At 51.8% G+C, this 27,585-nt stretch overlaps 1 protein-coding gene across 1 annotated transcript; it reads right to left on the reverse strand.

The window, feature by feature from the left end:
* Nucleotides 1-1,684: 1,684 nt before the first annotated feature.
* CMTM7 (CKLF like MARVEL transmembrane domain containing 7) lies at nt 1,685-27,568 on the reverse strand (the record flags this gene model as incomplete). Its single annotated transcript, XM_080715691.1, has 5 exons — nt 1,685-1,740; nt 3,812-3,893; nt 7,623-7,721; nt 9,002-9,175; nt 27,422-27,568. 5 exons carry the CDS (start codon nt 27,566-27,568, stop codon nt 1,727-1,729), a joined length of 516 nt encoding a protein of 171 aa, XP_080571817.1. The 3' UTR covers nt 1,685-1,726.
* Nucleotides 27,569-27,585: the final 17 nt, after the last annotated feature.

Here is a 27,585-nt window from a genome sequence, read left to right on the forward strand (position 1 = left end):
AAAATAGGTCTGGGAATGTAGCCCGGAATGTAGCCCAGAGGTGGAAGGGCTTCCAGGAACTCCAGTACCACACACACACACACACACACACACACACACACACACACACACACAAAATACGTCTGGGAGTGTAGCTTGGAGGTAGAAAGCCCCTGGGTTCCATCCCCAGTACCACAAAAAAAGAAAAAAAAATAGGGTTGCGGGTGTATCTTGGGGGTAGAATGCCTCTGGGTTCAATTCCCATCACGAGCATGTGCGTCTGTGCGCACACACACACATGTGCACATACACAGTTTAAGGCTTTAAGACCCAGAAAACTAAGTCAAGGTGTTTTCCAGCAGCCTCCCTCCTCTCCCCCTCCCCAGCAACTTAACAATAATTTTTTTGTGTGTGTGGTACTGGGGATGGAACTCAGGGTCACTCTACCTCTGAGCTACACCCCAGCCCTAATTTTTTTTTTTTTTTTTTTTTTTTTTTGGTGGTACTGAGGTTCCTGGAAGCCTTTCTACCTCCGGGCTACACTCCCAGACCTATTTTATGCTTTTTTATTTTTGGAAACAGGGTCTCCTAAACCAGCGGTGGCTGGCTTTGAACCTGCGCGATCCTCCTGTTTCTGCCTCCCAAGCACGGGGATTACAAGTGTGTGCCACCACGCCTGGCTTAATTTTTATTCTTTTTTTATTTTTTATTTTGTGTGTGTGTGTGTGTGTGTGTGTGTGTGTGTGTGTGTGTGTGTGATACTGGGAATGGAACCTGGGGCCTTCTACCTCTGGGCTTTACTCCCAGACCTATTTTTATATTTTATTTGGAAACAGGGTCTCACTAAGCTGCTGAGAGCCTCACTAAGTAGCTGGGGCTGGCTTCGAACCTGCGTGATACTCCTGTCTCAGCCTCCCAAGTACTGGGATTACAAGTGTGTAATTAAAAGCCTGGCCTTTTTAATTCTGTATCTTGAAACAGGGTCTCACTGAGTTGTGGAGGGCCTCACTAAGTAGCTGAGGCTGGCCGCGAACCACAATCCTCCTGTCTGAGCCTCCCAAATGCTGGGATTACAGCGTGTGCCACCACACCGGGCCTTATTCTTTTATTTTCAAATAGGGTCTAAGTAGCAGAGGCCTCACTAAGTAGCTGAGACTATCCTTGAACCTGCGATCCTACTGTCTCAGCCTCACAAGTACTGGGATTATAAACCTCCACCACCACGTCCAGCAGACCTCTATTTCAGCAAGAAAGCCTTCCATGCTCAGCCAAAATTTTATTTAAAAAAACACAAACACACATACAAAGGTATCAAAGGCAGACGAGAAGACGACCGGTGACCACTGGGTGTGTCCACAAGCTGGCCGCCTTGCCCACAGGGAGGGCGGCCTTGACACCCTCCAGGGACTTTAGGGGGTGTCTAGCTTTAACGAGGACTGGCGGCCGCTTCTCTCCCTGCGGAGCGTGAGGAGGCTTTGCCAGGGGCACACAGGCTCCCCTCGCTGGGTTTGGGGCCTCAGCACCCAAGGGGTGCCAGGGAACCCTGAGGACGGGGCTGTGGCCGCGCAGGAGCCCAGGCCCAGCGTCTTGGGAAGCAGGAGGACAGGGCGGCCTTCCTGCGGCCCCAGCCCCTGCAGGGCCTTGGCACGGGAACGCAGTCCGGAAGCCGCGCCTAGGGTCTTTGGTCTTCCTGTCTGCTGAGTCTCATGCCCGCAGATCCTTCCAAGGGGCAGGGTGCCACAGCTCGTCAGACAGCTGCATCTTGGGAAGGAAATGGCGAAGTCAGGTCAGCTTGCTGGGGATGGAGCCTGCCCAGAAACCGCAGGCAATACCCCAAGGGCCGCTCCACACATTTCTCTTCCACCCAGGACAAACTTTCATTGGAATTATTTCTCCTCCTCCTGTCCCTCCTCCTTCTGAGTACTGGGGTTGAGCCCAGGGACATGCTACCTCCAAGCTCCACCCTCAGACCTTTTTATTTTTATTTGGAAACAGGGTTTTGCTGAATTGCTCAGGGTCTCGCTAAATTGCTGAAACTGGTCTCAAACCTGTGATCCTCCCGTCTCAGCCTCCCTTATACTGGGATTACAGGCATGCACCACCACACCTGGTCCTCCATCATTTTAAATAATGGAGTTATACAGATATTTATAGATCCATTATTATTATTTTGTATGCTACTGGGGATTGCATACAATTACAATTGTATGCAATATTACTTCTGAGTAATATGAAAACTGCCCCTGCCCCCATCCTAACTTTAAGAGTTTTAGGTAGGCAGGCACGGTGGCATATGCCTATAATCCCAGTCCTTGGGAGGCTAAAACCACGGAGGGTTGCAGGTCTGAAGGCAGCCTCAGCAATTTAGTGAGACCCCGTTTTCAAATAAAAAATAAAATAGGCCAGGCGTGGTGGCTCACGCTTGTAATCCCTGCGCTTGGAAGGCTGAGATAGGGCATATTACTGTGTCGCGATGTGGTAATATTACTTCTGAGTAATATTACTCAGGGGTATATTACTTCTGAGCTATATACCTCCAGCTCTATTTAGTTTTTTTATTTTATTATTTTTTATTATTTTTGGTGGTACTGGGGTTCCTGGAAGCCCTTCTACCTCCGGGCTACACTCCCAGACCTATTTTATACTTTTTTATTTTTGGAAACAGGGTCTCCTAAGCCAGCGCGGCTGGCTTCTTCGAACCTGCGCAATCCTCCTGTCTCCGCCTCCCAAGTGCGGGGATTACAAGCGTGCGCCACCACCGCGCCCGGCTAGTTTTTTTATCTTGAAAAACAAGTAGCTGGGCGTGGTGGCGCACGCTTGTAATCCCAGCATTTGGGAGGCTGAGACAGGAGGTTCACAGTTCGAGGACAGCCTCAGCTACTTAAGACCCTTTTTACTCATTGAGACCCTGTTTCAAAATAAAGAATAAAAATCTAGAGCTAGAGGTGTAGCTCAGAGGTAGAATGCCCCCGGGTTCCATTCCCAGTACTGCAAAAACAAAAAAACAACAACAAGAAGGTCTCACTAGGTTGTGGAGGGACTTGCTAAATTGCTGAGACTGGCCTCAAATTGGCAGTCTTTCTATCACAGCCTCCCAAGTACTGGGATTATACTGTGGGCCACCATGCGGGCTTGGAAAAGGTTTTGGTGGGTGGTTAAGTAAGAGAAAAATAGCAGGTTACAAAATAGCAAAATATCTGATCCTTTTTATATAAACTATATATATATATATAATATTTATTTCAAGGAAATACTAAGATGATATTTATCTGGGTGCTATGTGTGTGATATTTTATAATGACAGGTGGTTTTTTATTTCTACGAGTTCTTGTCTATATTTTCTTCTTTTTTTTCCTTTATAGTACTGGGTATAGAACTCAGGGGCATTCTACCTCCGAGCTACACCCCAGCCCTATTTTTTATTCTTTATTTTGAAACAGGGTCTCACTAAGTTGCTGAGAGCCTCACTAAGTAGCTGAGGCTGGCTTCGAACCCGTGCAATCCTCCTGTCTCAGCCTCCCAAGCGCGGGGATTACATACATGCGCCACCAAGCCTGGCTACCTGCATTTTCTAAAAGCTCTACATTTTATTTCTGTTATTAGAAAATGCTTGCTCTCAGAGGCGGAAGGGCCAGGGCATCCCTGGGCGAGTGGACATGGCACAGAGCTTGGGTCTGGGGTAGCACCTTTGCTTTGCCGGGCCAGCACGGTGACACCATGCCCGAGTTCCGGGGCCACGGCAGGAGCATCCTCTCGGCCAAAGCCCGGGACAGGCAGTCCTGCGCCTGGGCAGCGGCTCTGAGACCCCCACGGACAGACAAGCAGAACACACCTGTGGACTGGGCTACACACGAGATCTTGTAGGACAGCCACACACTTGCCAGGCAGAGGAAGGTGGCGATGAACCCGAAAATCTGCAGGGGAGAGGGGAGAGCGGTGCTCAGGGCCTCAACCGGGCGACCAGTCTCCGCTCGGAGTGAGCAATCCCCGCACAGTCTGCGGCGCCTGCCGGCCTCACCCCGGCTCAGGTGCAAGGTCTGGAGGGGGCTGGTCATCACCACTCCAGGCCCCTGGGTCCTGGCTGCCCCCGCCTGGAAGCCTGGCCCTTCTCACTCTGGGCGGCCCCAGTCCCTGGGCTTGGGTCTATTTACAACAGAGTTGGGGTCCACCCGCTGGACTTCGGCTATCCTAATACAGAAGGAAAAGGTGGAATTGTAAATTATTATTATTTTTTCTGTGTGTGGTACTGGGATGGAACCCAGGGGCATTCTATCTCCAAGCTACACCCCATCCCCATTTTTTTTTTCAGTACTGGGGATGGAACCCAGGGGCATTCTAACTTTCAGCTCCACCCCCAGCCTTATTTTTGTCTTTATTTTGAAACAGGATCTCATTGAGTTGCAAAGGGCCTAACGCTGGGCTCCCCAGCCCTATTTTTTATTCTTTACTTTGAAACAGGGCCTCACTAAGTAGCTGAGGCTGTCTGCGAACCGCTATCCTCCCATCTCAGCCTCCCAAATGCTGGGATTACAAGTGTGCGCCACCACGCCTGGCTTAGGGTGCATTTCAACAGGGTTTTGCTCCTCTTTCCAAGCCAGGCTGCGGGCTTAGGTGCCCAGGGCGCTGCCCGCGCCCCGTCTCCCAGCCTCTTCTAGGCTCCCTTTGTACAGATTGTCTGCACCTTGTAATTAGCCCATTCGACCCCGTCCAGGCTTCCAATTGTCTGCACAATGAGCACATTATATACCACCCCGGCCCCAGGCTGTCCGCTCTGCATAATTGAGCAGTTTATTACCACATCCCGACACAGCCTTATTCTAGACAGCCATGCCCGTTTGCTAATTGTGTCTTGTGCCCCAGCCTCGGCTCCTGAGCTAGATGCCCAGTTTCTCAGAAGCAGGACCAGAGGTATTTTGACGTGCTCTGGTTTCTCCGTAGCCCAGGTTTGGCCTGAGGCACAAAGCCGGCATCCAATAAATATTAGCTATTAGGACACCGGGGTTAACACGGTTATGTGCAACCTAATTACAAAACCCAGCGGGGCTCTCCCTCCCATCTGCGCCCGAAGCAGAGGCAGTTCTTGCAGCCGGCACTGCTCTTGGGCAGGTGCTAACCTGCAGGTGGCGGTCACTGCCTGCCTCAGACGCTGCACAGGGCTGGGGACACTTTTTAGGGGCTTGGCCACCCTGGTGCAGAGATGTTCAGCTCCCAGGCCGACCTTCAGAGGAGAGACTCTATTGGTGAAACTTCCAGAAGCAAAGTCACTCCAGGTCAGAGTCACGGGAATTTTTTTTTTTTTTTTTTTTGCGGGGCTGGGGATGGAAACCAGGTGCATTAGACCTCGGAGCTACACCCCCTGCCCTATTTTTTTTATTCCTTATTTTGAAACGGGGTCTCACTAAGTAGCTGAGGCTGTCCGTGAACCACGATCCTCCTGTCTCAGCCTCCCGAGTACCGGGATAACAAGCGTGGGCCACCACGCCCGTCTAGAGTCAATGAAACTCACATACAGAACTCTTCTTTTTTCTTTTCTTTCTTTCTTTCTTTCTTTCTTTCTTTCTTTCTTTCTTTCTTTTTTTTTTTTTTTTTTTTTTTGCGGTACTGGGGATGGAACCCAGAGGCATTCTACCTCCAAGCTACACCCTCAGCCCTATTTTTTTCGTCACTTTATTTTTCAAACAGGATCTCACTGAGTTGTGAAGGGCCTAAGCAGCTGAGGCTGTCCGTGAACCACGATCCTCCTGCCTCAGCCTCCCCAATGCCGGGATTACAAGCGTGGGCCACCTCCATTTTTTCTTTTTTTTTGTAGTGGAGATTGAACCCAGGGTTGTTCTACCTCTGAGCTATGCCCCATCTCAATATATATATATATATATATATATATATGATATAAACATGCAAATATATATTCTTTATTGCAGTACTGGGGATTGAACCGAGGGGCATTCTTTCTCTGAGCTACACCACCAGTCCTATTTTTTATTCTTTATTTTGAAACAGGGTCTCACTAAGTTGCAGAGGGCCTTACTAAGTAGCTGAGGCTGGCTGCAAACCTGGGATCCTTCTGTCTCAGTCTCCCCAAGTTCTGGGATTACAAACATATGCCACCACACATGGCTCCGATTTATTTATTATTTTTTTTGTTTTGAAGCAGGGTCTCCCTATGTTGCTGAGCGTCTTGCTAATTTGCTGAGGCTGGTCTTGAATCTGTGATTTTCTTGTCTCAGTCTCCCAAGTACTAGGATTATAGCCATCCACCTACCACCTACCATGTCTGGTTCACAGAACTTAAAATTCACTTTAAACATCTTGCCTATTCATCGGTGAAGCCAATCTGTACAGGCCTACAGGCTACTGAATGAAGTAGCCAAATCTGAAATTGAACAACAGGAACCTATGAATCGTTAAAAAATATATATATATTCAAGGCCGGGCGTGGTGGCGCACGCTTGTAATCCCCGTGCTTGGGAGGCGGAGACAGGAGGATCGCGCAGGTTCGAAGCCAGCCGCGCCTGGCTTAAGAGACCCTGTTTCAAAAATATAAAATAGGTCTGGGAGTGTAGCCCGGAGGTAGAAGGGCTTCCAGGAACCCCAGTACCACCAAAAAGAAAAAAAAAGAAAGAAAAAATATATATATATTCAGCTGGGCTTGAGTGGCGTAAGTCTCTAATCCTAGCAGTGAGGAGGCTGAGATAGGAGGATTGGAGGCTTGAGATCCGATTTCAAAATAAAAAATAAAATAGAGCTGGAGGTGTCGCCCAGAAGCAGTATGCCCCCTGGATTCCATTCCTAGCACTCCCCCCACAAAAAGCATTCATCATCCATACATATGAATACATGGATATGTTTCCACAGCACCGCATTTTTGGACAGTTCCAGGTACTTCCCTTGAGGGCTAGTTATTACCTCTGAAAGCGTGGGCATGCAAATTAAAACCCCTTCCCAGCCGGGCGTGGTGGCGCACGCTTATAATCCCAGCATTCGGGAGGCTGAGACCGGACCGGAGGATCGTGGTTTGCGTATAGCCTCAGCTACTTAGTGAGGCTCTCTGCAACTTAGTGAGACCCTGTTTCAAAATAAAGAAGAAAATATAGGCCAGGAGGTATAGCTTGGAGGTCAAATGTTCCCCGGGTTCCACCCCAGAACCATAAAAACAAAAACAGAACAACAACAACAACAACAACAAAAACCCTTCCCAAGCCGGTGGTGGCGCACGCTTGTAATCCCAGCATTTGGGAGGCTGAGACAGGAGCATTGTGCAGGTTTGAAGACAGCCTCAGCTACTTAGTAAGGCCCCTTGCAACTGAGACTCTCTTCCAAAATAAAGAATAAAAAATAGGGCTGGGGGTGTCGCTCAGAGGTAGAATGCCCCTGGGTTCCATCCCCGTTATCCCCCCCAAAAGCCTTCTCCTCCAATTTAAGCAGCAGCTATAGGTGAGGCCCGGGCTGCTGGGCCTTCTGAATTTGCCAACATCCCTGACAATCCACCTTCGGGGACCATCTGCCCTGAGCAGAAGTGTCAGGCTTTTTGGAGACAGCGGCTGGGGGTACTGGGGTGGGTAGTGACTCCAGAGGGCAGATCCCAGAAAGCCAGCCCCGTGGGGAGGAGGGAGCGGCCCCAGGGGCACCGGGAGGGTGCTCACCGCGCCGGCCACCAGTCCACTCTGGCTGTAGCTCTTGGAGGCGGCGACGATGGAGGCGATGAACAGGAGCAGGGTGCCGATCAGGTAGTGCAGGAGCTCCTGCGGAAACAGAGGGGGGTGGGCGCTCGGCGGCCTTAGGAAGGGAGCAGCCGCTTCCTCGCCGTCCTGCACACCCTGGACCAGGAACAGCTCGCCGCGGCCAGCAGGAGGCCGGCCGGGAAGAGGCCACGCGGAAGAGAGATGAGGCGCGCTCGGGAGGCTGAGGCAGGAGGATCGCGGTTCGCGGACAGCCTCAGCTACTTAGTGAGGTCTCTGCAACTCACTGAGACCCTGTTTCAAATTAAGAATAAAAAATAGGTCTGGGAGTGTAGCTTGGAGGTTGAATGCCCCTGGGTTCCAATCCCAGACCCGCAAAAAAAAAAAAAAAAAAAAAAAGGACTATGATGATTATGATGATGGTTACAGAAAGTCTAAAAATAAAGTACAACCTTTGAAATGTGTATTTTAAACGGGCGACTGGCATAACATGAGAACTACACTGCAATAAGGCTTCTAAAAAATAATGTTGCAAGCCGGGCACGGTGGCGCACGCTTGTAATCCCTGCATTTGGGAGGCTGAGGCAGGGGGATCGCGGTTCGCGGCCAGCCTCGGCTACTTAGGCCCTTTGCAAGTTAGTGAGACCCTGTTTCAAAAATAAAGGATAAGCTGGGCGTGGTGGCGCACGCTTGTAATCCCAGCACTTGGAAGGTTGGGATCCAGGTTCTCTGCCAGCCTCAGCTACTTAGTGAGGCCCTTTGCAACTTAGTGAGGCCCTGTTTTAAAAAAAAGACGCCGGGCGTGGTGGTGCACGCTTGTAATCCCCGCGCTTGGGAGGCAGAGACAGGAGGATCGCGCAGGTTCGAAGCCAGCCGCGCGCGCTGGCTTAGGAGACCCTGTTTCCAAATAAAAATGTAAAAATAGGTCTGGGAGTGTAGCCCGGAGGTAGAAGGGCTTCCAGGAACCCCAATACCACCAAAAAAATAAATAAATAAAAAATTGAACTGAGGGCATAGCTGGGAAGTAGAATGCCCCTGGGTTCCATCACCAGTACTGCTAAATAAATAAATACTTTAAAAAATAGGGCTGGGACTTTAGCTCAGAGGTAGAGCAACCCTGGGTTCAGTCTTCAGTACTCCCCAAGTAAATAAATAATATATGCATATATATGTACGTATGTATATAAAAAAAAATCTGGCAACTTCTGAGTTCCAGAAAGCAAATGTTTGGAAATCCGGGGCTGAGGCAGCAGAGTCGGGAGTGGGGTGGGTGAGGGCTGGGCTCCGACCCCTGCGCCCCGTACCGCCTCCCCGCGGAGGGCAGGCAGGGCCTCGGCCCTTACCGACAGCGGCCAGCTGATACAGGTGAGCACGCGGTAGAGGCGGAAGAGGTGGACCAGGTAAAAGGCCAGGATCATGAGCAGGTCGCAGAGGCTGACGACTTCAAAGTAGCTGTAAGCGCTGTAGTCGGTCCACACCGAGCCCCGCACGCAGAGGAAGGCGATGAGCAGGGTGACCTGGCGTGGATACGGAGCCATCAGAGAAACCAGTGCCTGGGGGGCACTGGAGCCGCCCTGCCGCCCGCACCCACGCATGCGCGCGTGCACACACACACACACACACACACACACACACACACACACGGCCGGAAGGACGGGAGAGGGCGGTTTCAGGTAGTGCAAGCTTTGAGGACCCACCGGGGGCTGCAGCGGCGACTCTGGAGTGTGTTAATGTGCTGTGCAGGCAGTATGCCCTCTCAGCTGTCTGTGAACAGTGATCCTCCTGTCTCAGCCTCCCAAATGCTGGGATTACAAGCGTGTGCCCCAGGGTTCAGTTCTGAGCACAAAACACACACTCTCTACCTCTGAGCTATACCCTAACCCTATTTTTTTTGGGGGGGGTACAGGGAATGGAACCCAAAGTAATTCTACTGCCGAGTTACACTCCCAGCCCTATTTTTATTTTTATTTTTTTGCCGGTCTGGGGATGGAACCCAGGGGCATTCGACCTCTGAGCTACACTCCCTGCCCTAATTTTTTTATTCTTTATTTTGAAACCGGGTCTCACTGAGTTGCAGAGGGTCTCACTAAGTAGCTGAGGCTGTCCGCGAACCGCGATCCTCCTGTCTCAGCCTCCAGAATGCTGAGATTACAAGCGTGCGCCACCGCGCCTGACTACCCTAGTAAACTTTATTTACCTGGTTTCTGAGAGTCTCACTACTTGCTGAGGCTGTCATCATACCTGTGATCCTCCTGTCTCAACCCCCAACTGCTGGGATTACAGGCATGGGCCACCATGCCCAGCTTGCAATGAGAATTAAATCATCAAATGGATCTAAACTGTGATTACAGTGGTCAGTGCTGAAAGGCTGTTATTTTGTACAGACCCTCATTTCTACCCATCTACCAAGTTCTTCAGTCACCCTTGCAGCGTGGCCAAAGGGTGCTCTGCTTAACAGATCAAAACAGAGGCGTGCGCTCGGCCAGAGAGAGGCCCTCAGTATCTGCATACTTCCCGTTGCTAATGAGCCACGAGTATTTTCATTTTTTCAGTTCCTCTGCAGCCAGCCAGCCGTGGTAATGGAATGATTCATACCTGAAGGGCGATTCAAAACTCAAAGGGTGTGCACGCAGCCGGGGGTGGTGGTGCATGCCTGTAATCCCAGTACTCGGGAGGCTGAGATAGGAGGATCGCTGTTTCAAGCTCACCAATTTAGCAAGACCCTTAGCAAATTAGTGAGACCCCGTTTCCAAATTTAAAAATAAAACAAAAAAGCCAGGTGTGATGGCATACACTTTTAATCCTAGCCAAAAAATATTTTTTAAAAATAGGGTTGGGGGTGTAACTCGGATGTAGAATGCCCCTGGGTTCCATCCCCAGCATTGCAAAATAAATAAAGAAATAAAGAAAGAGACTGGGCGTGGTGGCGCACGCTTGTAATCCCAGCATTCGGAAGGCTGAGACAGGAGGATTGCGGTTCACAGACAGCCCCAGCTACTTAGTGAGGCCCTCTGCAACTCAGTGAGACCCTATTTCAAAATAAAGAATAATAAGAGCCGGGCGTGGTGGCGCACGCTTGTAATCCCAGTGCTTGGGAGGCTGAGACAGGAGGATCACGCAGGTTTGAAGCCAGCCTCAGCTACTTAGTGAGGCTCTCAGCAACTTAGTGAGACCCTGTTTCCAAATAAAACACAAAAATAGGTCTGGGAGTGTAGGCTGGAGGTAGAAAGCCCCTGAGTTCCATCCTCAGTAACACACACACACACACACACACACACACACACACACAGAATAAAAAATAGGGCAGGGGGTATAGCTCAGAGGTTGAATGCCCCTGGGTTTCACCCCCAGACCCGTGGGAGGAGGGAGAAAGAAAGGGAGGAAGGAAGGAAGGAAGGAAGGAAGGAAGAAATAGGAAAGGAGAATAAAGTTATTTCCTCAATGATTACTAGTTGGGTACCAACCACACACGCCCAGCCCTGCGCCGTTACTAGGGAGACGAGACACTGGTCCCCGGAATGCCACAGCAAATGTGAGGGACCCTTGACCCGGAGCAGAGCTCGGCCCGTGAGTTCTCTGGCCACAGTCCTGAAACATGACTCTTTGGAGAGGCGAGCGGCGAGCCGGCCAGCCCCAGCCAGAGGCCTGGCCGCCGGCCCTGGGCACGTGCCAGGACCGAGTGCCGGCCGAGGTCCACGCTGCGGCGGGAGGAGGCTGGGACAACACCCAGGAAGCCCAGGGGGGTCAGCGCCAGCATCAGCCTGGGATGGAAAAGGAAGAAGCGAATCTGCGGGACAGCGGCGGGCTGGGAGTGCTGCCAGAGATGGAAACCACAAGCGCTGGGGAAGGGCGAGGGCCACACGGGGCCCAGGGCGCCATGGAGGAAGGTGCAGAGGCGGGTCTTCCATCAGCATACACGACATTGGTAATGCTAGCAACCCCAGCAGGTCAGACCAGTTACAACAACCACAGTTACAAGTGGGCCATTACTCTCCTCCAGCCTCAGTTTCCTAATTTTTTTTTTTTTATTGGTGGTACTGGGGTTCCTGGAAACCCTTCTGCCTTGGGTTACACTCCCAGACCTATTTTTTATATTTTTATTTGGAAACAGGGTCTCGTAAGCCAGCGCGGCTGGCTTCGAACCTGCGCGATCCTCCTGTCTCTGCCTCCGAAGCGCGGGGATGACAAGCGTGCGCCACCACGCCCAGCATAATTTTTTTTTTTTTTCCGGTACTGGGAATGGAACCCAGGGGCATTCTACCTTTGAGCTACACCCCCAGCCCTATCTTTTTTAACTTTTTATTTTGAGACAGGGTCTTACTGAGTTGCAAGGACCTCACCAAGTAGCTGATGCTGTCCTCGAACTGTGATCCTCCTGTCTCAGCCTCCCAAATGCTGGGATTACAAACGTGCTCACCACGCCCGGCTCCTAATCTTTTTTGTTGGTGGTGGTACTGGGGACGGAACTCCAGGGCATTCTACCTCCAAGCTATACCCTCAGCCCTTTTTTGTTTTGAAACAGGATCTCAATAAGTTGCTGAGGGTCTTGTTAAGTTGGCGAGGCTGGCTGGGGCCTGAGATCTTTCTGTCTCAGCCTCCCAAGTACCAGGACTACAGGTGCACACCACCCCTTCTGGGCTAGCTCTTCTTCTTTTGAATGGGGATAAAAATAAGGCCTGTCACATGAGCTGACACAAGGATCAAATAAGCTAGTTCAGCCTGGTGCAGCTCTAGTACATGTCCGACAAATGGTAGGTATTAAAACTCTTTTCACACCGGGCGTGAGGCGCAGGGAGGTGCGGCCTGTGACCCCAGGGCTGTGGGGAGCCAGAGAAAGCTCTGGAGCCATGAGCAGGGGCGCACGCACTTCAGCAGAATCAACTCACAGCAGTTAATTCTGGAAACGGGGGAGGTGAGACCCGCGAGCCTGTTAGAGGGGGCCTTGCGAGTCCCAGCCATGTATGGGGACCAGAGGCAGCGTGGCTGGAGGGCTGGGGAGGGGGCAGGGAGCAGCCGCCTCGTCCCCCAACAGCCATGCCACGCCCCCGGCCACCTTGTAAGCTCAGGTTCCTGACCTGAGCCGGGATTCCACATCCAAATGCTTCCACAGACTAACGCCCCCATCGGGCCATCCATTAGCTGCCTCCCCACCTCCTGGGGGTCAGAGGAACAGCCCCCAAAGGGGCCTCTGCCCAGGCGGGTGGACGGCGCCCCTTCTGCCTCCCTCCCTCCCTCGCCCAGATCGGAGCCAAGGGCATGATTATTATTACTATTATTATTATTTGCGGTACTGGGGATGGAACCCAGGGGCATTCTACCTCCCAGCTACACCCCCAGCCCTATTTTTTATTCTTTATTTTGAAACAGGGTCTCACTGAGTTGCAAAGGGCCTCACTAAGTAGCCAAGGCTGTCCATGAACCCCAATCCTCATGTGTCAGCCTCCTGAATGCCGGGATCACAAGCGTGCGCCAGTGCGCCAGTGCCCCCGGCTCAAGGTCATGATTATTGTAACCCTGGGGCCCGGTAGGAGCCATTTCAGAAGGCAGGCGTGGAGTCTTCCTCCTCTGCCGCCGGTCCTCTCCTCTGCTCTCTAGCTTGGAGTCCTCCCAGTGCCAAGTGAGCACAAAGACTGCCCTTCAGAAAGCTCCCAGCCCCTGGCCTCCACTTATTAAATAACCCGGCAAGGCCGGATCCTGGCCACTCTCAAATTCCCCCCCACCCAGCCTGCAGGGTCACTCTGAGGCCTCCTGGTCGCGGTAAAAGCCACGTGGGAATAGACAAAGAGGGCCTTTCAGGTCTCAGGGCGGGTCTGATGCAGCCAGGGAGGCCAGCCAAGGGTTTGTCCTTAACAATGCCGCCCTGTGCTCACCTGCTCGGTCGCCGGGTCGGTGCCGGGTCTGTCCAGCCACCCGGACACTAACTCACCGTGCCGCGGGGGTCAGGGGCACCACGGTGAAGGCCTGTTTTGGAATCCAGTTGTGTAACTTCATGCTTTTCAAACACGTGAGCCGAATCGAGAAAAAGGCAAAGCCAAAAGGTACAGCGACCACAGAAAGGTGTCAGAGAAAACAACGATTCAGAAGAAAACGCTGAGCCGGGCGTGGTGGCGCACGCTTGTAATCCCCGCACTTGGGAGGCTGAGACAGGAGGATCGCATGGGTTCGAAGCCAGCCTCAGCTACTTAGTGAGGCTTTCAGCAACTTAGTGAGACCCTGTTTCCAAATAAAATATAAAAAAAAGGTCTGGGAGGATAGTCCAGAGGTAGAAAGCCTCTAGGCTCCACCTCCAGTACCACCACCAAAAAAAAAAAAAAAAAAAAAGAATAAAAAGTGCTGTCCTTTGGTATGTGAATGTCTCAGCAGGATGGGCTGAAAGCGGGTCAGGTCATCAGAGAGGGTGCAGAGAAACCCTCGGCAAAATATCAGCATCTCCAATCCGATAAGAGATAAGAATGAGGAACGCGCCGGCACAGGCTCAAGTTTATTCCAGAAATGCACAAGCAGTTCAACATTTTCAAATGTTTCAAATATAGGCACCCTCTAAAGAGACAAAAGAAGACCCACATATTCATAATGATTCATGCAGAAAAGGTATTTGACAAGATACAATATCCATTTGTGATTAGAAAAAATTTTAGCAAGCTATGATAGTAGAAAATTTCTTTAAAAAAATTTTTTTTGCAGTACCTGGTATGGAACCCAGGGGCATTTGACCTCCGAGCTACACCCCCAGCCCAGTTTTTATTCTTTATTTTGTTTTGGGGGTTTTTTTTTTGGTGGTACTGGGGGTGGAACCCAGAGGCTTTATTCTTTATTTTGAAACAGGGTCTCACTGAGCTGCAAAGGGCCTCATTAAGTAGCTGAGGTTGTCTGTGAACTGCGATCCTCCTGTCTCTGCCTCCCCAATGCTGGGATTAACAAGCGTGCGCCACCACGCCCGGCTTATTTTTATTTTTGAAACAGGATCTCACTCAGTTGATGAGAATGTCACAACTTGCTGAGGCTGTCCTTGAGCCTGCGATCCTCCTGTCTCAGCCTCCCAAGTACTGGGATTACTGACATGCACCAGCACACCCAGCAGATGTTAAGTTCGGGGCTCAACTCCTCCCTCTGCACCACCCTGCCTGGCTCACACCCACAGCTGTTTTCGGGAGGTCACCCCCAGCGAGCTTTCTGCCCGCAGATCTCTGGCTCAGCGCGTTTCCAGGGAAAGCCTCGCACCCAGGTGGCCAGCCGAAGCGTTGTTGGTTCAGTTTCTTCCGAGACTTTCCCGCCTTGGAAAGCCCGCACCTTCTCGCAGCCCGCCGAGGCCAGCACGGCTCTCGGATCCGACACTGCCGACTAGACCTCTTCTACTGACTCATTCCTTTAGGACGAGGTGAAGCACAAACGGCGGAGATAATAAATATTCAAATTGCGCGGGCCATCTGCCCCTGAACAGATGTCCACTCTAAAATCCATACCAACCTTCCCTCCTCGGGGCACCGGGGAGGGGAAGGAACAGAAAGGCCAGAAGGGATGGGGGCGGCCTTGGGGCTTCTAGTGATTTTTTGTGTGTGTGGTACTGGAGATTGAACCCAGGGGCATTTGACCTCCGAACTACACCCCCTGCCCTGTTTTTTATCCCTTATTTTGAAACAGGGTCTTACTAAGTTGCAGAGGGCCTAAGTAGCTGAGGCTGTCTGCAAACCATGATCCTCCTGTCTCAGCCTCCCGAATGTTGGGATTACAAGCGTGCGCCACTACACCTGGCTTATTCTTAATTTTGAAACAGGGTCTCACTAAGTTGCAGGGGCCTCACTAAGTACCTGAGGTTGGCCACAAACCTCTGACCCTCCTGTCTCAGCCTCCCAAGTACTGAGATTACAACTATGTGAAACCATGCCCAGCTCCTAACCGTATTTTTTATTTTTATTTTTATGCATACTAGGGATGGAATCCAGGGGCATTTTACCTCTGAGCTACACCCTCAACCCCTATTTTTTAGTATATATATATATATTTATTTATTTATTTATTTATTTATTTATTTTTGTGGTGGTACTGGGGTTCCTGGAAGCCCTTCTACCTCCCCAGACCTATTTTTTATACTTTTTCTTTGGAAACAGGGTCTCATAAACCAGCGCGGCTGGCTTCGAACCTGCGCGATCCTCCTGTCTCCGCCTCTTCTGGGATTACAAGCGTGCGCCACCACGCCCGGCTAGTCTTTTTATTTTTTGAAACGGGGTCTCACTGAGTTGTGAAGGACCTTGCTAAGTAGCTGAGGCTATTTGGGAACCTCCAGTCTCCAATTCTGGGAGTGGCCTGGTGTAGGATTACAAACTTGCCGCCAACAAGCCCAGCTTTTAACTTTATCTAAATGGTTGCAGCTAGACCAAGCGCTCAGTGTAGTTGCCAGTGTGCGCATGCGCGGGTGTCAAACACACCAGCATCGCAGAATAGATGCTAGATGTTTAAGAAAGTCCCAAGACGAGATGTTAAGAAAGTCTCCAAGACGAGGGCGGAGCTCTCTTAGCCCCTGGGAGCCTGACAGTTGAGGGGCTGAGACGGCAGGAATGAGACTCTCGTTCTAAAGTGGGAGTCAAAAGAAATTCTATGTGGTTCACACTTTTGGGGGGGGAGCTGGGGATTGAACCCAGAGGCAGTCTACCTCTGAGTTACACCCCCAGCCCCTTTTATTTATTTATTTTATTTTGAAACAAGTTCTCGCTAATTTGCCGAGGTTGGCCTCGAACCTGCAATCGTCTTGTCTCAGGCTCCCAAGTCCTGGGACGGCAGGTGTGGGCCACCCTGCACAACATGCCTGGCCTGCCCCCCTTTATTTTGAAACAGGGTCTCACTGAGTTGCAGAGGGCCTCACCAAGTAGCCGAGGCTGTCCGTGAACTGCGATCCTCCTGTTTCAGTCTCCCAAATGCTGGGATCACAAGCGTGCGCCACCACGTCCGGCTCTGAAAATATTCTAAAGAAGAGACTTAGAAGACGAGAGCTCCGGCTATTAAAAAAAGAAAGGAAAAAAAACCCAAAAAACTTAGGAATATCTTAACCAATTTATTTTCCTTCACCAATTTCCCTTCTTAAGTATTCACAAGAATATCTACAATCCACATTTAATTAAATCTAAACTCTTCCAATAAGCGTAACACAAAATTCTAAATGAGAAGGAAGTTTTGGATCATCACGTGCAACTTTTTTTTTTTCTTTTCTTTTTCAGGGTGCTTGAAATCGTGGTATATAAATGGCAGCTTTTCGGTGCCTAGATTTGCTGGATCTGGGTGGAGGCACCCGGGGTCCCCAGCAGCTGGCACAGGGCTGGAACAGCGGGAGACTGACTATCTACCAAAGTGGCTTGAAGCGGAGCCCCTGCCGGGCAGAGAGCCCAGACCAGGACCGCACCAAAGGCTGGCACCGCGCGTTAAGTGGAAATCAGAAGCCAGCCTGCCGCTGCGGCCTGCGGCCGTCGCAGTCTTTTGTCCCACAGTAATACCACTATTCAGTGTTGGTTTGTGCTGATTAATCAGGGGCCTGCCCCGGTGGCTTGACAGACCACAGACCCTACTCTCCCCCCTCTGCTTTCCCCGCTGTGGCCTGGGAGCCCACTGTTTTGATTCTGTCAGCTGATGCAAATCTGTTAACTCAGAAAGGAAGGTTCTAAGCTGGGCCTGGAGATGCAGGCTTGTAATCCCAGTAGTTGGGAGGTTGAGACAGGAGGATCGCAGGTCTGTGGCCAGCTTCAGTTACGTGGTGAGGCCCTCCGCAACTTAGTGAGACCCTGTTTCAAAATAAAAATAAATAAATAAAGTTAGGCGTGGTGGCGCACGCTTGGAATCCCAGCATTTGAGAGGCTGAGACAGGAGGATCCGGGTCCCAGGACAGCCTCGGCTACTTAGTGAGGCCCTTTGCAACTCAGGGAGACCCTGTTTCAAAATAAAGAATTTAAAAAATAGGGCTGGGGGGTGTAGCTTGGAGGCAGAATGCCCCTGGGTTCCATCCCCAGTTCTAAAATTAAAAAAAAGAAGAAGGTTCTATCTTAGAAGGCTACAGAAACTGCAGGTCAGCTTTTCATAAACAACTTCAAGGAGGAAAAATATACTTTGGTTCAGGTTTCAGAGGTGCAGGGTGGGCTGGCTCCAAGGCTCTGGGCCTGAGGTGAGACAGACCGCCATGGCCGAGGAGAGCTGCTCCACTCATGGCGGCTGGGAAGCCAAGAGAGAGACAGACAGACAGACAGACAGAGAGGGGAAGAGGCCAGGTACGAGAAATACTCGTTGAGGGCTCAACCCCAGTGACCACAACAACAACAAATAACGATGAAGGCAGGTGGGGTGGCGCATGCCCGTAACCCCTGTATCTGGGAGGCTGAGCAGGAGGCTCAATCACAGGTTCAAGGCCAGCTTCAACAATTTAGCGAGGCCCTCTGCAACTTCATGAGACCCTGTTTCGAAATTAAAAAATAAGCTGGCCATGGTAATACATGCCTGTAACCTCGGTATTTGGGAGGCTGAGACAGGAAGATTGCAGGTTCAAGACCAGCCTCAGCAACTTAGTGAGTCTCTCAGCAACCTAGCAAGACTCTGTTTCAAAACAAAAAATAAAAAGGTCTGGGTGTATAGCTTGGAGGTAGAATGCTACTGGGTTCAGTTCAATCCTCAGCATAAAGAAAAAAAGAAAAGAGGCTACTCTCTCTGGACTCTGTACAAATTTCCAGGTCATGAAAGACAAGAAGCTATTCCAGATGAAGGAGATTCAGACAGGACCGCTGAATACGCCCTGAGATCTGGGGCAGGATCCTAGGTAAGTCAATGGTGAAATCTGAATCAGACTCGGAGAAACCAGCAGGGGTGTCTCCCACGCCCTGGTGTGGGTGTCCGGCAGCAACCTGCGAGAAGCTGCTTCAGCCACACGAGGGCGCACGCTTGGAATCACAGCACTGGGAGGCCGAGACGGGAGGATCGCGGTTCGTGGACAGCCTCAGCCTAGTGAGGCCCTCCGCAACTCAGCGAGACCCTGTTTCAAAATAAAGAATACAAAATAGGGCAGGGGGTGTCGCTCGGAGGTAGAATGTCTCTGGGTTCCATCCCCAGACCCGCAAAAAACAGAAAACAAAACAAAACAAAAAAAACCCCAGTCTATCCTAACTCAATAGAAAGAGACAGAGGGAAAGAGGTAAAGGTGGAAGGTGGGGGGCCAGAGATAGATAGGTAGATAGATAGATAGATAGGAGAGGAGAGAGAAAGAGAGAGAAAGAAAGACAGGAGGAAGAGGAAGGGGAGGAAGAGATGAAGAAAAAGGAGGAGATAAAGGAGGAAGAAGAGATGTAGAGAAGAGGAGGAGGAGGAGGAAGAAGAGGAAGAGGAGGAGGAGGAGGAGGAGGAGGAGGAGGAGGGAGGTTGGTCCATCAGACCCCAGGAACAAAGAGCCCTTGGCTTGGCCTGGGGGGGCAGGTGGCAAGGACTGTCCGGCCCCGGGCTGTGCTCGGAGCCAGGCCTGGCTGATGGAGTGAGGGACCCTGGGGAGCGTGCAGCAGCCAGGCGACCCCTGGCCACACTGGTGACCACACCGCAGGAGGAGACGGCACACAGCTTGGCGAGCAGATGGCAGCGGGAGGAAGCAGATGTGCAGCGGGCTGGACAGGAAGCGCCGGCTGCGGGAGGGAGGAGCCTTCCCTCCAACTAGAATTTAGGACACTGCGCTGGCCCACGCGGAATCCCCCTGGAGGGTCTCTGGGACCCACTGTAGTGCCAGAAAACAGGGACCACCTCGCGCCCCCTCTGCTGGCTCCTGCGTCTGATGCTCCCTCAAGGGGCTGTCTGCACTGTATCACCGTGTCTCTGGCCAGTGGCTCACCAGCCCCCAACAGGTGGCTATTTGGGGTGCCCTGGAGGGGAATTCTCCCCAGGGATTACAAAACCTTGCATCCTGAATACAGAGGTCTCCTCTGTGCACGGGAGTACCACTCCTTAGGTGTCCACAGATACTGTGGACATGACTTAAGTAAAAGCGCATTTAAAAGCACAACTGAGCCGGGCGTGGTGGCGCACGCTTGTAATCCCAGCATTCGGGAGGCTGAGACAGGAGGATCACAGTTCGAGGACAGCCTCAGCTACTTAGTGAGGCCCTCCGCAACTAGGGAGACCCTGTTTCAAAATAAAGAATAAAAAATAGGGCAGGGGGTGTAGCTCGGAAGTCGAATGCCCCTGGGTTCCATCCCCAGACCCCAAAAAAGACCAGACCCAGAAAAAGAGAAAAAGAAAAAAAAAAAAAGAAAAAGAAAGAAAGAAAAAAAAAGCACGACCGAAGCATTCTTGCAATCCTAGTACTTGGGAGGCTAAGACAGGAAAACCACAGGTTAGAGGCCAGAGCCTCAGCAATTTAGTGAGACTCTATTTCTAAATAAAAAGTCAAATAGGGCAGGGGTGTAGCTCAGAGGTAGAATGCCCCTGGGTTCAATCCCCAGCAACAACAACAACACACACACACACACACACACACACACACACACACGTCAAGTGTAACTGAAGGGACATGGTGGTACACAGCTATAATCATAACACTTGGGAGACTGAGACAGGACGATCACAGGTTAGAAGCCACACTTTGCTTCTAAATAAAAAATAAAATAGGGCTGGGGTAGCTCAGAGGTAGAATACCCCTGGTTCCATCCCCAGTAACACACACACGCACACACATACACACGAATAAAAAAGAGGGCTGGGGGTATAGCTGGGAAGTAGAATGCCCCTCTTCTGTAACAAGCAAATATCACTTTTGTTAAGAAGAAAGCCGAGCCGGGGATGGTTGTACACACTTGTAAACCCAGTACTTGGGAGGCTAAGATGGAAGGATGGCGGGTTGGTGGCCAGCCTCAGCAACTTAGCGAGGCTCTCCGCAACTTAGGGAGACCCCGTTTCAAAATAAAAGAGGGCTGGAGGTGTAGCCGGGATACCACTGGGTTCAATCCCCAGTGCTGCAAGAAGAAGGAAAAAGAGGGGAAAAAAAAGGAAGAGTCCAGAACTTGTCTTATAAATTTTATTTGTTTGGTCTTAGTTATACAGGAGGAGGAAGAGGAGGAGGAGGAGGAGGAGGAGGAGGAGGAGGAGGAGGAGGAGGAGGAGGAGGAGGAGGAGCCCAGAATTTGTTTTTATTTGTTTGGTCAATGGCAGACAGTCGTTTCTTGTTACTGGATGGGGACTGTGGTTTGAGGGTGTGGGGTGGTAGGGATCTTGGCAGTGAGGCTCTCTGCTGCCTTTAACTCTCCATATTCCAGAATATTCCATATGCCATGGCTGTGCAGATGAGGACTATATTAGTCCATTTTTCCTTACTATAACAAAATGCCTGAAGCAGGCAAAGTTCATAAAGCAGCTTTTTTTTTTGGCAGTACTGGAGATGGAACCCAGGGGAATTCTACCTTCAAGCTATACCCCCAGCCCTATTTTTTTTTTTTTAATTCTTTATTTTGAAACAGGATCTCACTGAGTTGCAAAGGGTCTTACTAAGTAGCTGAGGCTGGCCGCGAACTATGATCCTCCTGTCTCAGCCTCCCAAATGCTGGGATTACAAGCGTGCGCCATCATGCTTGGCTAAGAAGCTCATTCAGCTCAGAGTTTTGGAGGCTGAAAATACAGATGGCGCTGTGGAGGCTCTTGTAGGGGCCTCGGCACATGGTAAAATGTGTGCGGGGGAAGAAATCACATCGCAGTAAGAGAGGCCAGAGTGAGAGGCCGCGGTCCCAGAATCCCTTCTGAGGCCCTGTCCTCCAAGCCACAGACCCCTTGGTAGGCTCCGCCTCTTAGAGGTCCACTGCGTCCTATTGCTAAAGCGAGGACCCCGTTTCCAACACATGAATCTCTGGGAGGCAACACCCAAGCTGTATCCGGAACCAAGCCCGAGCTTAGAACCGGCCCCTGGCTCCAAAGCAACTCCAGGAGGTGGCCGCTCTGGCTGCCCCGGGCCACTCCCGGGCTTAGTTCTGTTCACAGCTCTACCAGAGGCTGAGACCCACCCCAGTCTAGTTCCATTTGGCCTCTGAGCTATGAATTCCCAAAGTGAAGCCCAGAGTTGCCCTGGCCTCCTCCAAGGTCTTTATGACCCACTCTCCTGCCGGTAAACTGGTGCCACCCCCCAGGCGTGCTCGTACGGCGGCCAAAAACCTGCCTTCCACCCTGGGCAGCTGCCTTCCATCTTATTCAAGATCCCCCATCCCCCCAAAAAAATCCTCTTAACCCAGGCGTGGTGGCGCACTTGTAATCCCAGTACTTGAGAGGCTGAGACACAAGGACCACAGCTCTGCTGCCAGCCTCAGCAACTTGTGGGGCTCTCTGCAACTTGGTAACAACGTGTTTCAAAATAAAGACTAAAAAATCAGGCTGGAGGTGGAGCTCAGAGGAAGAATGCCCCTGGGTTCCATCCCCAGCACCACACACACACATGCATACACACACACACACACACACACCCTCTTAGGATATAAAGTGTTGTGATATTCTGAGTATTATCCTGCAGCCAATAAAATGCGTATGTAATATAACCCTCATCCCTGAGACAAGGGGAAAGTTTTCATGCAATTCCACAATGACCCCTAGGGGGCGGCACAGCCTCTGCTTGAGGACTAACTACATCAACGGTGAGATGGACTGACAAGACTCTCCCCTGACTCCCCCACATCAGGGGCGCATGCTCACCGCGATCAGGCCGCCTTGGGGTCTGGACCCTGCTTCCTTCTCCATATCTGTCCATTCTCACCCACGATCCTGCTGCCTTCGGACTCATCGCCGTCGCCCAGGCTTTCTTTTGCTTCCGTGCTGTTTTTTTGTTTTGTTTCGGTACTGGGAATTGAACCCAGGGGGCATTCTACCTCTTATTGTGAAACAGGGTCTCACAAAAGTGTGGAGGGCCTAAGTACCTGAGGCTGGCCTTGAACCTGCAACCCTCCCGTTTCAGCCTCCCGAGTGCTGGGATCACCATCACGCAGCACCCCTGCCTCGCTTTGTGTTTTGGTTTGTGTTCAGCCCAAATGTCCCATCCTCAGGAAGTTTTTTTCTGGACTTCCCAGAAAGGCCACCCTCTCTCGGCCGTGTTCTCTGCCACCAGCTTCTCTCCTGCAGCGTCTTAGTTGTAACCACGGTTGGCCCTCTGTGTTGCCGGGTTCCGCATCAGGGGATTCAACCAAGCAGCGGATCGAGAAATTTGAAAAAAAACAACAACAACCGAAAAAACAACCCCAGCTGGGTCTGCACTGAACACAAACAGACTTTTCTTTTCTTGTTAAAACTCCCTAAACAGAGCCAGACGTGGTGGCACATGCTTGTAATCCCCGCGCTTGGGAGGCTGAGACAGGAGGATCGCACGGGTTTGAACCCAGCCTCAGCTACTGAGTGAGGCTCTCAGCAACTTAGTGAGACCCTGTTTCCAAATAAAATATAAAAAAGGTCTGGGAGTATAGCCCGGAGGTAGAAAGCCTCTGGGTTCCACCCCCAGTACCACCAAATAAAATAAAAACTCCCTAAACAATACAGATACAACCACTTACATTGCATTTGGTATTGTAAAGTTTACCTCGAGATGATTTAAATAACTGGAGAATGTGCACAGGTTATATGCAAATATGGCTTTTTTTTTTTTCCTTTGGCGGGTCTGGGGATGGAACTCAGGGGCATTCGACCTCTGAGCTACACCCCAGGCCTATTTTTTTATTCTTTATCTTGAAACAGGGTCTCACTGAGTTGCGGAGGGCCTCACTAAGTAGCCGAGGCTGTCTGCGAACCTCGATCCTCCTGTCTCAGCCTCCCGAATGCTGGGATTACAAGTGTATGCAACCATGCGGGTCTTGGCATGGTTTAAATAAGGGTCTTGAGAATTCATGTATTTTCGTATAGCAATTTTTTTTTTTTTTAGGTGCTAGATATTGAACCTAGGGGAATTCTACCTCTGAGTTACACCTCTAGCCCTATTTTATTTTTTATTTTGAAATAGGGTCTTGTTAAGTTGCTGAGAGCCTTGCAAAGTTGCTAAGGTTGGTTTGGAATCTGCACTACTCTTGTCTCAGCCCCCACGTATTGGAATTGCAGGTATGCCCCACCACACCCGGCTGATATGGCAATTTTTTATTTTTTACTTTTTTGCTGGTATCAGGGATTGGACCTAGTGGCATTTTACCTCCAAGCTACACACCCAGCCCTATTTTCTATTCTTTATTTTGAAACAGGGCATCACTGAGTTGCAAAGGGCCTTCACTAAGTAACTGAGGCTGGCCATGAACCAGTGATCCTCTTGTCTCAGCCTCCTAAGTACTGGGATTACAAGTATGCACCACCACGCCTGGCTTGGCATAGCAATTTTTTTTTGCAGTACTAGGAATGGAACCCAGGGCCACTGTACCTCTGAGCTACACCCTTAGCCCTATTTTTTAGTCTTTTTATTTATTTATTTATTTTATTTTATTTTATTTATTTTTATTTTTTGGTGGTACTGGGGTTCCTGGAAGCCCTTCTACCTCCGGGCTACACTCCCAGACCTATTTTGTATTTTTGAAACAGGGTCTCTTACGCCAGCGCAGCTGGCTTCGACCTGCGTAATCCTCCTGTTTCAGCCTCCCAAGCGCGGGGATTACAAGCGTGCGCCACCACGCCTGGCTAGTCTTTTTATTTTTGAAACCTGGTCTCACTGAGTCGCAATGGGCCTCACTAAGTAGCTGAGGCTGGCCGCGAACTGCGATCCTCCGGTCTCAGCCTCCTGAATGCTGGGATTACAAGCGTGCGCCACCACACCCGGCTTGTATAGCAATTTTTAAAGTAAAAAGTTCTACAGGTCAGTAACTGTGACTATGTCTCTAATAAGAAAGATCAAAAAAACAAAGCGCTCATGGCCACCAGTTTATAAGAACCACACATGGCTAAGTACCTGCACCCACCCAGAGACCCACCTGCTTCCGACTTTCACGCCTTTTTCTTTCCTAGTAGTGATGGGTCTGAGGCGACCCGCCAAGGCAAGGAAGAAAGCGTTCTCCAAAGGAACAACCTTTGCAATGATTTCTTAATGCAAGATCTGGGAAAACACTTCATGGGAATTTAAGGACGGGCAAAAGGGTCTGCGCACTGGACAGCTGCAGTCAGATGAGACCCACAGGCGGAGCGCCCACAGGCTGGTACCATTTTAGCTGCTTCTGTCCTTTCTCAAGCTTCTCAAGTTTTCTTAAAACTTGGCTAAGCAAGTGCTAGCCGGAGATGAAGACATGAACATCGAGCGTCCAGGTGGGAGCCCCAGAATAGAGACCCAGGAGGCCAAGCACACAGTCCGAAATGGTCTCTGACATTACACGTCCACCCCGGGAAGGCAACTCTATTCCCACACGGCCTGGCCAAACTAGGCGCAGCTGCGGGCATCCTGCACAAGCGGCAGATGGGCAGATAGAAAGAGCTGGATGTGTAGCTCGGAGGCAGAAGGTGGCCGCTGGGTTCGTTCCCCAGAACAACAACAGAAAAAGCCAGGCGTGTCGACCCACTCCTGTAACCCCAGTACTTGGGAGGCTGAGACTGGCGGGTCACAGGTGCAAGGCCGGCCTCAGTGAGCTGTGAGACTCTCCTCAATCTAGAGAGACCCCGTTTCAAAGTAAAAATAAAAATAGGATTGAGGTAGAATGTCCCATGTTCCTGGGTTTACTTTACATTAAAAACACTCATGCGCAGACACACACACACACACACACACACACACACACACACACACACACAGTGTATGCTCAGCCAGATACAGCACTGTTCAAGTTTTTTTTTAAACAAGTCCTTTTAAACAACTGGCTCCATTAATGCCTCTGGAGACAGGGCACAAGGCCACGGGTGAGAGGCCACTGAGGAGCTCAAGGCCGGTGGAGGCGTCTCATCTCCCAACACCAGATCTAATTATTGCTCCTCAAACCCGCGGGCCATCCCTGAATTCCCTCTGGGTTGCAAGCCAGAGACCGAGAAGCAGACTCCTCATCTCCCGGGGTCTTTGTGTACCGCACACCTGGGCTGTGTGTGTGTGTGTGTGTGTGTGTGTGTGTGTTCCTGGGGGTTGAACCCAGGAGCATTCTACTTCTAAGCTACATCCCCAGCCCTATTTTATTTTATTTTTTTGTTTGGAAATCAGGTCTCAATAAATTGCTGAGAGCCGGGCGTGGTGGCGCACGCTTGTCATCCCAGCATTAGGGAGGCTGAGACTTGGAGGATCACGGTTCGAGGACGGCCTCAGCTACTTAGGCCCTGTGCAACTCAGTGAGACCCGGTTTCAAAATAAAGAATAAAAAATAGGGCAGGGGGTGTAGCTCGGAGGTCAAATGCCCCTGGGTTCCATCCCCAGACCCGCAAAAAAATAAATAAATAAGTAAATAAATAAATTGCTGAGGCTAGCCTGCACCCTATGATCCTCCTGCTTCAACCTTCCAAGTACTAGGATTACAGGCGTGCTCCACCACAGCGGGCTCTGCCGCTCATCTTTTAAGAATAGGGGAGGTGGACTGCCTGCCCTCTTTGGCTGATCAAATCTCAGCCTGCGCCCCCCAAAAACCTGCCCTGCTCAAACCCAACACTGCTCACACACAGACTTTTTTGCTATGTTGAACAAACCCCTCTACTTCCTAGTTTTGGTCCATCCAGGCACCCTTCTTAGAGAGGAGGGCACCGAGTTCCCCTTCCCTGCAGGTCCAGCCAGAGTAAAGAAAGAGCCGAACATCTGGAATGGCAGCTGGCAGCTGGGACCGAGGGCGGCCCTGGCCCGGCCGCCAGCTCCCGGCTGCCCCAGCCTCTGGCTCTGGGGCCCCGCGCCCGCTCCTGCGCTTTTTTTTTGGCCCACAACCCATTACAAAACTACCGCGCCCCTCTTCACCACTCTAAACATACGAAGTCACAAACTGCCCAACCCAGTTTCAAAACAGATCACACAGGTGGGAAAAAGTGTTTAAACATTTTCAAAGACGAAGAAACTAGGACGGAGACGAGACTGGGCAGGGGAGGGCAGGTCCAGCGCCTTCTGGGGGGTGCGAGGCCCTGGTGGTCGCTGGACACACTCAGGGCCCGGACCTCTGCCACCCCCTCCCAGGAAGGAGGCCGGCTCCCCCAGGAGGGCTGCCACCCCCTCCCACGAAGGAGGCCGGCTCCCCCAGGAGGCCTGCCACCCCCTCCCACGAAGGAGGCCGGCTCCCCCAGGAGGCCTGCCACCCCCTCCCAGGAAGGAGGCCGGCTCCCCCAGGAGGCCTGCCACCCCCTCCCACGAAGGAGGCCGGCTCCCCCAGGAGGCCTGCCACCCCCTCCCAGGAAGGAGGCCGGCTCCCCCAGGAGGCCTGCCACCCCCTCCCACGAAGGAGGCCGGCTCCCCCAGGAGGCCTGCCACCCCCTCCCACGAAGGAGGCCGGCTCCCCAAAGAGCCCCGGCCTCGCAACTTGAGCGCGCAGGGTCCCGGATCCCTCGCCCACCCTGCGCGCACTGACCTCGGGCGACCCCGGGCCTCCCTCCGCAGAGGCCGCGGGTGGTGGGCGTCGAGGCTCAGCGCGGAGGCCGGCGGCCCTCCCTCCCCGGCTCGGGTTCGAGGCGGCGCGGGCTGGAGAGGGGTAAAGAAGGAAGGAAGGCAAGAAGGAAGGAAGAAGGAAGGACGGACGGACGGAGACCAGGACCTTGCCGCGGCGATCGGGCCCTGCGGAGCGCCCTGGGGGGCCCTGGGGGGGCCGGGCCGAGCCTCCGGCCGCGCGGCCCCCGCCCCGAGCCCCGGGGTCCCACCCGCCCTCGCTCACCATCTGCACCACCTGGAGCAGCGCCGCCGCGGTGCGCGGGTAGCCGGCGTCCAGCAGCCCCTCGGAGGGCCGGCCCGCGCCCGCCCCCGGCCCCGGCGCGCCGCCGCTGCTGCACGAGGTGCGCACGAGCCCCGCCGCCTGCGACATCGCGCGGCCGCAGCGCG

Source organism: Muscardinus avellanarius (assembly GCF_963383645.1).
Source record: "Muscardinus avellanarius genome assembly, chromosome: 18".
Lineage (NCBI taxonomy): Eukaryota > Metazoa > Chordata > Mammalia > Rodentia > Gliridae > Muscardinus > Muscardinus avellanarius.